Here is an 11,444-nt window from a genome sequence, read left to right on the forward strand (position 1 = left end):
AATATGGCATTAAACCAAGAATGTATAAATGCACAATGCTATTTGTGAAAAAAAACAAGCTGTTTGGAGAGGAAAGAAGGAACACATTCTCAGGCTAGAGAAGCCTTGCTTTCTGGACAGGAAAGGAAAGCAGTTGCTTAAATCATCTACCTCAGAGGACTGTAATAAAAGCAGCCACTGACCCTGATTTGCAGGGCAGTCAAACAGGCTTAGGCAAAGTTATTTCCAACAAAGCCTCTGCTATGGATGAAGTATCAGGGGGAAAGCATCACAGTGCACTCACTTCACCTGTGCTTCTGGGCAGCTGTGAAACCAGGGCCATCAGATGTGTCCCACACTGCCCTGGCACTGCACAGTAGACACTCTATTGAGGTAATTTCCATGGATACCAATGTGAAATATTAGGGAAAATATGAACAAAGCAAATAAAATATTTCCAGGACACTGCTCAGCAGCACAAGACAAAACTAAACATTCCTGGGATGAATAATGACTGAGTGGAGTCACCAGTTAATTGTCCAAAAGATACCACTTTGCTATCAAAAGGCAAAAATATGTATATGAGAAAATTCATTACCAACTTTTCTTTTTAGTATGTTCAAACATTTGAATTTACCTCTCCCACTTCTGCTTTTTTCTCTCCCACCTTGGAAGAAGCTTCATTTGCCTTCTTGTCACCATGCTGTAAACAAAGAAAACAGAAGTGTAGCTATTAAGACCTTAAGTCATATCCTTCCACACAAAGAAATTCTCAAAACTTCTTAGTGCAAGGATGATTCATTTCAGCTACCACAATATGACAGGAAGGAACACTTAAGTTTTTCTTCTCACTAATGGGCAGGATTTCTAAATGGCCTGCTGGATAACTTCAAGAGTAATCAGTCATAAGGTCATGACTCTTAGGGCAGTTACATGACTGTTCTCGTGAAAAGCTCTGGAAGATTTTCAGCTTATCACTCACCCCTTAGCAGCAAAGCACTCTCCAACGCTTGTTTTGGAAATGTCAGAACCACAGGCTTCAGCAGAAACTGAACAGCTCTCAGAGATGCCAACACAATGTGTGCAACCCACTCCAGCATCTGAACTTCCCTAAGACCCACTAAAATGCTTGTTGTGCCCAGCCCTCCTCGCTTGGAAGAAAGCTGTTACCATGATTGCTGTAATTCTGGTGCTGATACAGAAAAACATAAATGCTCCAACAGTTCAGGCACATTAGGAAATACAGTTCTTCCAGGATCCCTGAACCTCCTGCATCTTTTATCTCCTCCAAGACTCTAAACCTCTTCCATTCACCTAACCTGATGTACAACCCCAGTAGCTTCCTATGTGCAGCAGTGTAAAGAAAGACAAATTTTGCTCAGCACACACACTGGCATCCAGCACCTTGTAACTGTCTGCATCTCTGAAAAGTGGTGAATACGGTCCCTCAGAAAAATCTTTTTCAAAAATAATAAAAAGCAAGAAATAAATATAAGAGGCAACATAATATAGCTACTCTCTAGTATCTCAGCTAGTGTAACTTCCCACAGCAACTGAGACATCTGGGAGGGAGGATTCACATCTGGTTTGTTTTGTTAAGTAAAGACAGGAGATTATTCAAGACCCATTTATTCCCTTCTGTTTTCAGGACTGAGCAGTAGGAGGTAAAGCCTGCTAATCCACAAAGTAATGAGCTCCTGCAGATTTTTCTTTACAGGGCTATAGGGAGAAAGTAATGATCCATGTATCACTGCACTATCTTCAACAGGAATCAGTTCCAGCACATCAACAGGAGAAAATTCAGGCTGAAAAAAGTACTATAGCAACAAAAATTTCAATAATTGTTTTGGACAACCTCTAACTATTCAAGTTTTTAAAATGAGATTGGTTATGACTAAGATACTTGAAAGTTTTAAAATTGGAAATGCTATACTCATATTCCAATTATGCCTCTTTAGAGGAAAAACAAGCCCTGCAGGTTGTCTATTCAGGTAAGAGATTAATTGATTCACTGCTCCACAATAGCACTTCCAGTACAGACACAATTTACCCAGCTATCTGTGCTCTTAACTGCTACAATAAAAGCGTATCACACACATATCAGTAAGAGCAGTATCAGTGAGTGTCCTGTTGCTGACAGAACAGGAATTTCAGAGCCAGCCATAAGGCTCAGGAGCTAAAGGAGACCTCTGTTGATTGGGCTCTTTTTATGGATACCCTCAGCATCAAAATGCTCCAAAAATCAAGTGTTACCCTGAATCCAGCTATTAAAGTCTTTTATTGCTTTCATTCATTTTCTTCTTCAAATTCAGACATAGCTTTAAAAGCACCAACACCAATCGAAGTGTAGGCTCTCCTTAGTTTTTTTTTTTTTCTTTTACAAAATCAAGTCAGGGAATGTAGGAACTAATTACTTGCTTCCTTCTGAGTATGCCAGACCTTTACCAGGACTGAATCCAGTGTTACCCTTCGTCCCTCCCTCCCTCCTCATCCTCATACCAAACAAACCCACAGCACACAGGACCATGGCACCAAAAGGGCACCAAAAGGGCACCAAAAGGGCACCAAAAGGGCACCCAGACAGACCCAGGACTACGCAGAGGGAGATACAGAAGGGGACTGGCAGGATTCCCTTGACCACCCCTCAGGCAAAGTATCTCTGTGTCACTGAGGGACCCCAGGGCAGCTTCACTGCCCAGAGAGGATATGGAGTCAACCAGGACAAGGACCACAACTTTGCTATCCCTAAACTCAAGTCAGAGAGACATCAAAAGCATGACACCTTCCCTCCAGACAGCTATGTCAAACAGCATCTGTAATAAAGAGACTGAATCAGAGGCCAAATACGTGTATTCCAACTGAGGGAGCGAAGCACATGTGGTCAGACCAAAGCAGTTTTGGCCTTTTTTTTTTTAATCCAGTAAGTTGAGTAATGCACTGTGTACACACAGAGACCTGATACTCACTCTCTGGCCTCAGATAACAAAACAGCCTGTGAAAGTACTGCCTTGCAGGAAAGTCTGCTGTCCTGAAGAGGTAACCTTGCAAAGCACAGCTTCACAATACACCTGAGGAAAACATGCTGGTTCCGTGAAGAGTTGATGCATAAGGTATGATGAGGGACCCTGTTCCAAAAATGTCCTTCGACAGCTCTTTTCTAATCTGCGTTTCCAAGCTTTGAACCCTCTAGTAAAAATATTAAATATACAAATAAAATACATGCAGTAAATCAATCTGCTTAGTAAGAACGTTAAGCTCAGGTTTTGTGGCACAGTGTATATTCACTCCTGCTTCATACTCACATATCATAATGACAAGCTGACTTTTTCTTTGGGCACTCTTGCCTTTTCCTGCTCATCTTCCCTTACAGTGCCAAAGATACATATTCATAACCAAACCAGTGGATCAGAGCAGCCCCAGCTCTCTCACATCAACAGAGGGTGTAAAGCTGAAGTGACATTTCTAGTTTGACTCATAAGCTAACAATTCCTTGTAGCTTTTATGCTGGCCCAAAATATTTTTCAACCTTACTAACTAAAAAAGAAACCCCACACAAACCTACCCATAATTACATGTTCACAAAAATACATAAGTGTCATGAGCAAGAAAGTTTATCCTGAGATCTTCATCCTGTTTTAAAGTGCACAAAAATGTCACCACACTATTGTTTTAAGACACACCTTTAACTTCTGAGTCAAACAGCACTCATAAACTAGAAAGCAACTGGTGAAAAAGCACAGAGAAAATTACTAACAGCTGAACAGACACCTATATGCACAAAAACCCAAAAACCCAACCCCTCACTAAAGGCTTTGCTCCCAAGAAATTCCTTCAAAACCTCAGGAGATTTAGAAGGCATTAACAAGCCTTTGGTTTAAGGCCATTGCGCAGCATCTCAGCGGACGTAAAGTAACCGGGTGAGAAGTGAAGTCTTGCAAGATTCTCAGCTGAAATAATCAACTCAGCATTACAGCTATTAAATTAAATGGGAATCTGACCTTCGCTCTCAGCTGGAACTGGGAGGAACACAAGGGATCTTTTGACACTGCTCAGAAAACTGTCAGCTGCAGAGAGGTGCCAGGGGAGTTACAATCAAACCAGGTAAGGAATCGAAAGGTGAAACCCAGATCCTTATTACATCCAACCCCAGCTTTAAATACACCATCCAGTAAAAACCTTCCTAGACTTGAATCACGTGAACTTCCTTTGTGTCTGCTCCCCTCACCCACCTTTTCTGCCTCTCCCACCTCCCCAGTGTGAATCACACACATGGGAGAGGAGAGGGCTCCAGTCCCACGTGGAGGCCCGCAAGTGCCAGCAACCACAACCATGGGTTTCCAAAAGAGCAAGTGCAGGAGCAGTTTTCTTACCTGATCACACACAGTCATATCGTAATATCTTTTCTTACCCTGGATGCGAGGACACAGAGCTAACGAGACCTTTTACATCCATTTCACTGCTTAATGCAGTAATTCTCAAACCTTCCCCTTCGTGATTTTGTGTCACCTCCACCACACTGATTTGACCTGACACAATGACTGATAGCTGAAAACACTGCTAAGCACTGGTCCAAGCTACGTGGAGCAACTTAGAAGTAGAGTCATAACTTCAAAACATTTCATCTACCTGATCATATATTTAGGAAATACATGAAAGTGATGTTTTCTCTGAAACCAACGTTTCACAACATATGGTTTCTGTAAAACTTTAACAGAAGGCAAACATTTTTTTTCACCACCCCATACAGAGACCAACTGCTTCCTCCTGTGAGTAATAAACCCTAAAGGTTTCTTAAAGGCTTTTTAAAGCCTTTTAAAGAAGTCGCGGTTCGTCACAGTAATGAGCAGCGACCCAAGTCCATCCAAACCGCACGGAGCCATCAGAGAGCTGTAGTTTGCTCAGAGAGGATCTGGCAAGTGACGGCTCTTCGCGGCAGCATCGCCGCCACCCACCTGCAGTGAAGAACACGATCCTGGAAAAAGGCGCAGCGCAGTTTTTCCCAAAACAGGAACAGCCCCACATACAATCCTGACTTACGCGTTCTGCTGCGGTTTCGCCATCCCGCGAGCCTGCGCTACTCGGGAGACGACGAAAACTGCCAAGAGCACCAAAACCCCCGGGTTTCAGTGTCGCTTTCTGACAGGGTACGGGATCCGCAGCGGCGGCCGGAGCGCACCGCGCTTCCACCTGACCTGAAGCACTGGAGTTTTTTCCTAAAAAGCGTTGTCTCGCCTCCAGCCGCACCACAACCCCCGTTCCTTACCCCTTCTCCATCCCGAGCGGCCGGAACACCCCGCCCGCCGCGCCCGCCCCACCCCGCGCCCCCCGCCAGCCACTCCCGGCGTGGTCCCGGCTCTCCCGGGGCTTTCCCCCGCACTCACCATGGCGTACCACCAGCGGGCGAAAGCCATGGCGCTGCGGCTGCTCCTCCTGCCCGCCCTGCCCGGCACTGCCCGGCCCGGCCCGGCCCGGGACGCGCCCAGGGCGGTGCCCGGCGCGGAGCCGCTCCCCCGCCGAGGCCGCGGGGCGCCCGGGGCAGCGCGGAGCGGCATCGCCGCCCTCCTCACACCCCTTCCCGCAACCCCGAGCCCGCCTTACCGCCGCGGGCAGCGGCTGTCTGCCCTTCCCGGGCGCCGACATGTCGATCCCGGGGAAGAGGAGCGGGGGGCGGCCGGTCGCTCCCAAAGCTCCGCGGGCGGCTGGAACGGCCCTCCGTCCCTCCCCTTCCTGCCGGGGCCGAGCCGGGACGGGGGAGCCAGGGGGGCCGCGGGTCCGGGATGAGGTAGCGGGGCGGGAGCGGGGATCCCGTGGTGGGACGGCGCTCAGCTGGAGCGAGAGTGGCTTTTCTTTAAAATAGCGTTGTGTTGTAGGGGGGGAAGAGCTCCCAGACTTTTTCTCCTCACGAAAGTCGTTCCCCTTGGAAAAGCGTTTGGGTGTGGACGGCCGACCCTAAGCAGGCTCCATGGCAGCTCCCAGCGTGGATCCTGCACCTCACGGCTTCTTCTCCCGGGATGGAGCCAGGAGGATGGTGCTTGGGGCTGCTCCAACACCCGGCTCCTCCACCGGCCTCCGTCTGGCTCCTGTGCCAGCTTCCCTCCAACTGCGGCATCCTATTCCTATGATAGCCTCCTTCCCCAGCCTGGGCATCCTGGCTCTTCCACCAGCCTCTGGCTGCTCTGCCACCTTCCCTACAGCTGTGCTACCCTGCCACCTCTGCTGGCTCCAGCCTTGGCCGTCACCTTGGCATGGCTTCGTTCCCACCACGCAAACACACTTGGTTTGGAAGTTGGCCACGCATCCCATGGGTTGATGTGGTGTTAAACCCTCACATCCAGGGGATTTGTTGCAGGTCAGGTTATAAAATGGAAAACACAGATACTGTGTGCAGGAATGGATGCAGTTTGACGACTTTGTCTTGCCAGGCTGCGTACAGTAAATGAAGTCGGCGTTTGCAGTGTTCCGTGTCAGGGAACCCCAGGCACACGCTGGATGGGTGGAACAACTGTTGGATGAGTTGCACTACTCCAAAGAGATAACAGCAGCAGCTCCTGAACACATTCTTGTGCCAGGAGGCCTTGTCCATCAGCAGGAGGAAGGAAAAGTGTCCCAGTCTTTAGGGATTGCTTGTCTCCTTCTTTGGGGAAGAGGCAGTAGGACTAATCCGTGTGGTAGGAAGTCTGTAAACCCAGGTAAGTGCCTATGCCCTGGGCTGTCAGACAGGAGACAAGTGGGTGAGGTCTCCCCTCAAGGTCTTGAGAAATGGTTTTAATCTGCAGAGAGAGGGGGAATGTTCAGATGGGTCTGCCTAAAGCCACTCCTGCTTTTCCTTTCTGATTAGATCCATGCAGAGTTATGGCTGACTCTGAAGTGTTTCAGTATGTGACACCTAGGCAAGATGCTCCAGAGGAGGGGGAGGCGAGGGCCGTGTTTAATGCTTGGCTTCTACGTGGGGCTGCTGTGTGCAGGTTTACCTCCAGTCACTCTGACAGGTCTAACAGATTGTGCTGCATTTCTCCAGCTGCAGGCAGCAGACCCTCCCTGCTGGAAGAGGGCGACAGGGAACCCTCAGGAAGCGTCACCCATCTCACTGCAATGTGCCTGATGACAAACAGCTGGAGCTGACAGTGATTGGAGTGGTGGAGTTGCACAGGAACAGGGCAGTAACACATGAAACCCTTGGTGATATCAGGATGGACATTCAGGGTTCTGCTGACCCAGAAGCATATCATCCATTCCAGCTCTGCCAGTAGGTTCAGTTTATAAATGAGGTTTGAACACTGCTGCAGGAGGGAGGGGAGCTGCCCACACACTTGCCCCAGCTCCTGCAGTCGTTGCAGTGTTTTGTAAACTGACTGGGCTCCATCCAGCCCAGCAAGGAAATCTTGCTTTAGGGCTAAGGGCTTGGCATTGTTGTTTCTATTTAAAGGTTCCTCTAGCTTGCCACTGCTTCAAGAAACCATTGCTTACTGGCAATTTCTGCCTAAATTTATTCTTAACTAGTTGAAACTTTTACATGTAAAGGATGTAAGTACCGGACATTTACCTGGGGATGGAAAAGCAGGTTCTTGCTCATCTGACAGAAGTAGAGTCAGCTGATGGATGCCTGAGTCAGCCTTTTAAATACTGCAGGCCTAAACACTCCAATAGGTTACTCATTTGGGTAAAGATTTGGGTATTTGAGTGGAGCAGTTGCTAGTAATTATCCAAGTCTGTCTGATACTTATTATCTTTAATTGGGAAAAAATAAGTTTTCCTTGCAGCAGCATACAAGCGTGTAGTATAAAAATCACACAGAGTTTTCTGTCACAGTTTCTACGTATTCCTTCAGAGCATCTGCAAGTGAACAAATCCACTGAGGCTTGCTGAGATTTTATCTGGCATTGGCCACTGAGTTCTGCACAGGGCTGATCAGAAACAGATGCAAGAGGTGATGGACAGCACAAACATCAGCTTTTTCAAAGTTTATTGGGTGGAAAAAGAGCAGGTGGCCACATCAGGAACACACAGGTTGTTCTTTACTGCAATAGTGTGTGATGTGAACAAGTATTCAAAAAGAGCTTGTGTGCTTTTAATAGTCATGGATACATTTCCATGTAATTCAAGGTATTAGGAGTCTAAAATTGGAATGAAGAATCACAGACTCATTTTCCCCACCATGCCTCATCTCCAAAGGGCGCCAGTTGACGTCAAATGCCTCCCAATAAAAAGGTGCTCAAAATTCTGGCAGGATGGGATGAAATTTTTGCCAAGCATACATATTTTATTAATATAACTTGCATAATGGTATGACTGCAAGCTTATGAGTCATTCACAAAATCTACAAAATAAAGTACAAAATCTCTTGTGTAACTGGATTTTCAGCCGGGGTAGTTTAAAAGAAGTCTTAGTATAAAAACTAGTTAAAACAATAGTTTTTAAAATTTCTTTCCTTCTCTTCCTGTGTTTTACAAAGAAACTCCTCTCAAGTTTTTGTTCTGTTGTCTTCCTCTGAAGCCCAAAACCATCCGGATTTACTTTTTTTTTTCTTCTTAATTTGATGCATTCAGTCCCACCCTGTTTTAACACACCCACAATAACAAAGACCAACAAGTACATTTCATTTCTCCTTTTACTGTTTTTGTTCACCATGTGTTCAGTAAATGGAAAGTGGTATTTTAAGTTATGGAAATTCTGTTTGTTGATAAGCATGGTTTGATGACATCCTTGCTCTAGAAAGCATTAATGCCAATCCTTACTTTTTAAAAGAAGGGTTTATTTCCATATCTGTGGATACTTCTATTTTTGTACATGTTATAAACATCTTTTATAAGTGGTATGTCCTCTGCTAGTTTAGTGGGGTCTGAAGATTTCCTGCTGGACTCCATCCCCACTGATGAGTGGAGATTTCCTCCCCTCAGAGAGAAGACATAAACTTTGACACCAACCAAGAGAAAATTAGAGTCTTTGGTGAGGTTTGATAATTTGTTATTTTGTAATTGAGGTGAACTTTTAATTAAAAAATCAAAATAATTTTGAAATTAACTTTGCATAATTACTGGAGCCAAATTTGTATGATATGTACGAAAATTTTTATATATCCATATTTTCCTTTGTTACATTGAAATGTAGCAAACCCCAAAGTTTAGTACAATGGATCACATACAACTGTGAGGGGGGAAAAAAAAAATTGTATCCTTCATCATCCCAGACTGTGTTCCACCCCCATGTGTTTGGTCCTCTTGTCTCCCCTCAGTTTCTGCTGGGGGAGCCAAATGGTGTTGTCAGTTCTGGGAGTCAGCAGAAATTCAAGGTAACTGATTTGAGACCACACTATAAATTAATATAAATTTCAGCAAACCACAGGCATTTTTTCTGGACTGGATACAGATGCAGATGAGGTTATGGCCCCAAAGTGAGTCTGAAAGGAAGAGCAGCAGGATGAGTGAGGCGTTGCCCCAGTGCATGTCAAACATTGCAGCTATGCAGGAGTGGCCGACCTGCAACTCACGTCTGTCTGCTGCTTTATCTACAAAGAACTTACCCAAGATGAGGGGCATTCTCTCAGATGTAAACTAAATTATGAAAGTAAGAAAAATATATGATCTAGGCCTCATTGAATTTTTATAAGCCTGATTTGTAAAGATTTTTACATGTGAGAATTACAATACCATTTGTCTTGGATTCTCAAACTGTAGGGTTAGAGTAGTCTGTAGGCAGAAATTGCAGATTGGTGAGCTCTGTGAGAGGTGAGACAGAAAAGCCTTGTGTATTTAGAATATACTTTGAACTCTTTATACACCAGGGTTTCAAAATCAATAGAAATCCATGCTAACAAAATAAAGCACATAGCTTTTAAATACAGCTTACAATGTCAACGTGTAGATTTTTGGAAAATGCTTTGATCTGTGTCAAATCATAAAGTCCATGCAAGAGATTAAAAATTCGGTATACTCCTTGGACATTTTCTCACTTAATCTCCATTTGCTACAGAAACAGTCATTGGCTTGAGACTGATAGCATTCCCTCCAGTGCCACAGTGCACTTATCCTTAACCTTCAAGGTGAAGAATGCTCCCCTCAGGGCAGTACCCTTCTTCAGGTGAAATTAATCCTGAAGTTCTTGGTATTAAGAGAGGCTCCCTGAAGGAAGGGTTGCGAAAAAGAGCTGCAGTTCTCTGAAATGCATCCAGTAAAAGAAATTAAAAATTGTCTGCTTTGGTTTGCAAAGATGCAGTGGGTGACTTTTGATCCCAGGGTGATGAAGGAAAGGTTTTACATGTCATCACATCCCTGCTTATGTTTTCGGTTGTATTTTCTTTTTCTCGCTATCTTACCCATGCACAGATAACTGCAATCAAGGTTGAAAAAGCCCATCCAGATTAAAATACAGTTTGTAACTAATCCAAAAGCAAAATTAAAGCCAATACTCAACTACTTTATATGTAGTGTGCATATACATTCATACATACATAAATGTCTTGCAGCTATTTGGTACAAGTGTATCGTGCAAAGCACTATATCACTAACCAATGTTCCCATGATTCACAGGTAGAATAAAAGACTAATGACTAAACACTGAAGAAAAATAACTCGAAACAGCACTGGTAGGTATAATAAATTTGCACTGAAGTTACACTACAAATTGTTAGTGTAAGGCAGAATTTTGACAGAAACGTTGGACATCATCTAGGGCTAGAAATGTGAGGAAAAAACCTCTTCCACCTGCCTCCACTCAGCTTTTGCAAGGATTATGCAGGGCATCAGCCTGTAGCTGGATATGACTTGTAGCTATCAGTGACAGAAGCAGTACGGAATGGCCATGACCCTGTAATACAAAAAAAAAAGATGGTCACTTTTCCAGCTGTTCCCTTGGGGGTTTTCAGGACTGTGCTTCTGAGAGAGAACTGGACACTGCTGGTTATTGTAACACACAAAATGCTCTTTTGCCAGGACTGTGAAATATCTCTTTTACTTCCTCCTAGGGTTTTAAAATTCTTCCCTGATCCTTCGTCGTTTGGAGAGTGATGCTGCCTTAGGGCAGGGGTGGAGTCACCATCTCTGGAGGGATTTAAAAGTCATATAAATGTGGCACTTGGGGACATGGTTTAGTGTTGGGCTTGGCCGTGCTGGGTTAACAGTTGGTCTCGATTATCTCAAGGGTCTTTTCCAACTTAAATTATCTTGTGATTCTGTGATTCTTCTCGTATTCTTTCAGCAGCTGCCTGTGAAACAAGATGTCAGTAATTACAACAGTACTTCCATAGGATTTCCTTCTGCACTTGTGACAGGGTATTAAAAAAAAAAAAACCTCTGGCAAACAAGAAATTCCTGTTGAGAGGGAGGGAAATTACAATGCTGGGCTTTGTCTGCTCAGTAATTGCAGATTTGCCGGATGGGGATTGGTGGCTGTGGAGCATTTAGCAGCCTCATTAGCATCTGGTTCATCCTGTGTTTAACTTGGTTAGCCAGTTCCTCATCTGGAAGTTA

At 44.9% G+C, this 11,444-nt stretch overlaps 1 protein-coding gene across 5 annotated transcripts in view; it reads right to left on the reverse strand.

Annotated features, from left to right (window-relative positions):
• Nucleotides 1-5,639, reverse strand: part of CAST (calpastatin) — a 49,337-nt gene extending 43,698 nt beyond the window's left edge. For 4 of the 5 annotated variants that reach the window (XM_082301341.1, XM_082301340.1, XM_082301338.1 and 1 more), the window contains exons 1-2: nt 5,578-5,639; nt 617-682 (exon numbers count right to left, since the gene is read on the reverse strand). In XM_082301341.1, coding sequence (XP_082157467.1) covers nt 617-682; nt 5,578-5,619 — 108 coding nt within the window. In that variant the 5' untranslated portion in view covers nt 5,620-5,639. Of the gene's footprint in view, nt 1-616; nt 683-5,360; nt 5,484-5,577 lie in introns of those variants that run through there. The other variant, XM_082301339.1, reaches the window with a different exon arrangement.
• Between the last annotated feature and the right edge of the window lie 5,805 nt (nt 5,640-11,444).

Source organism: Coloeus monedula (genome assembly GCF_965178545.1).
Source record: "Coloeus monedula genome assembly, chromosome: Z".
NCBI classification, from domain to species: domain Eukaryota; kingdom Metazoa; phylum Chordata; class Aves; order Passeriformes; family Corvidae; genus Coloeus; species Coloeus monedula.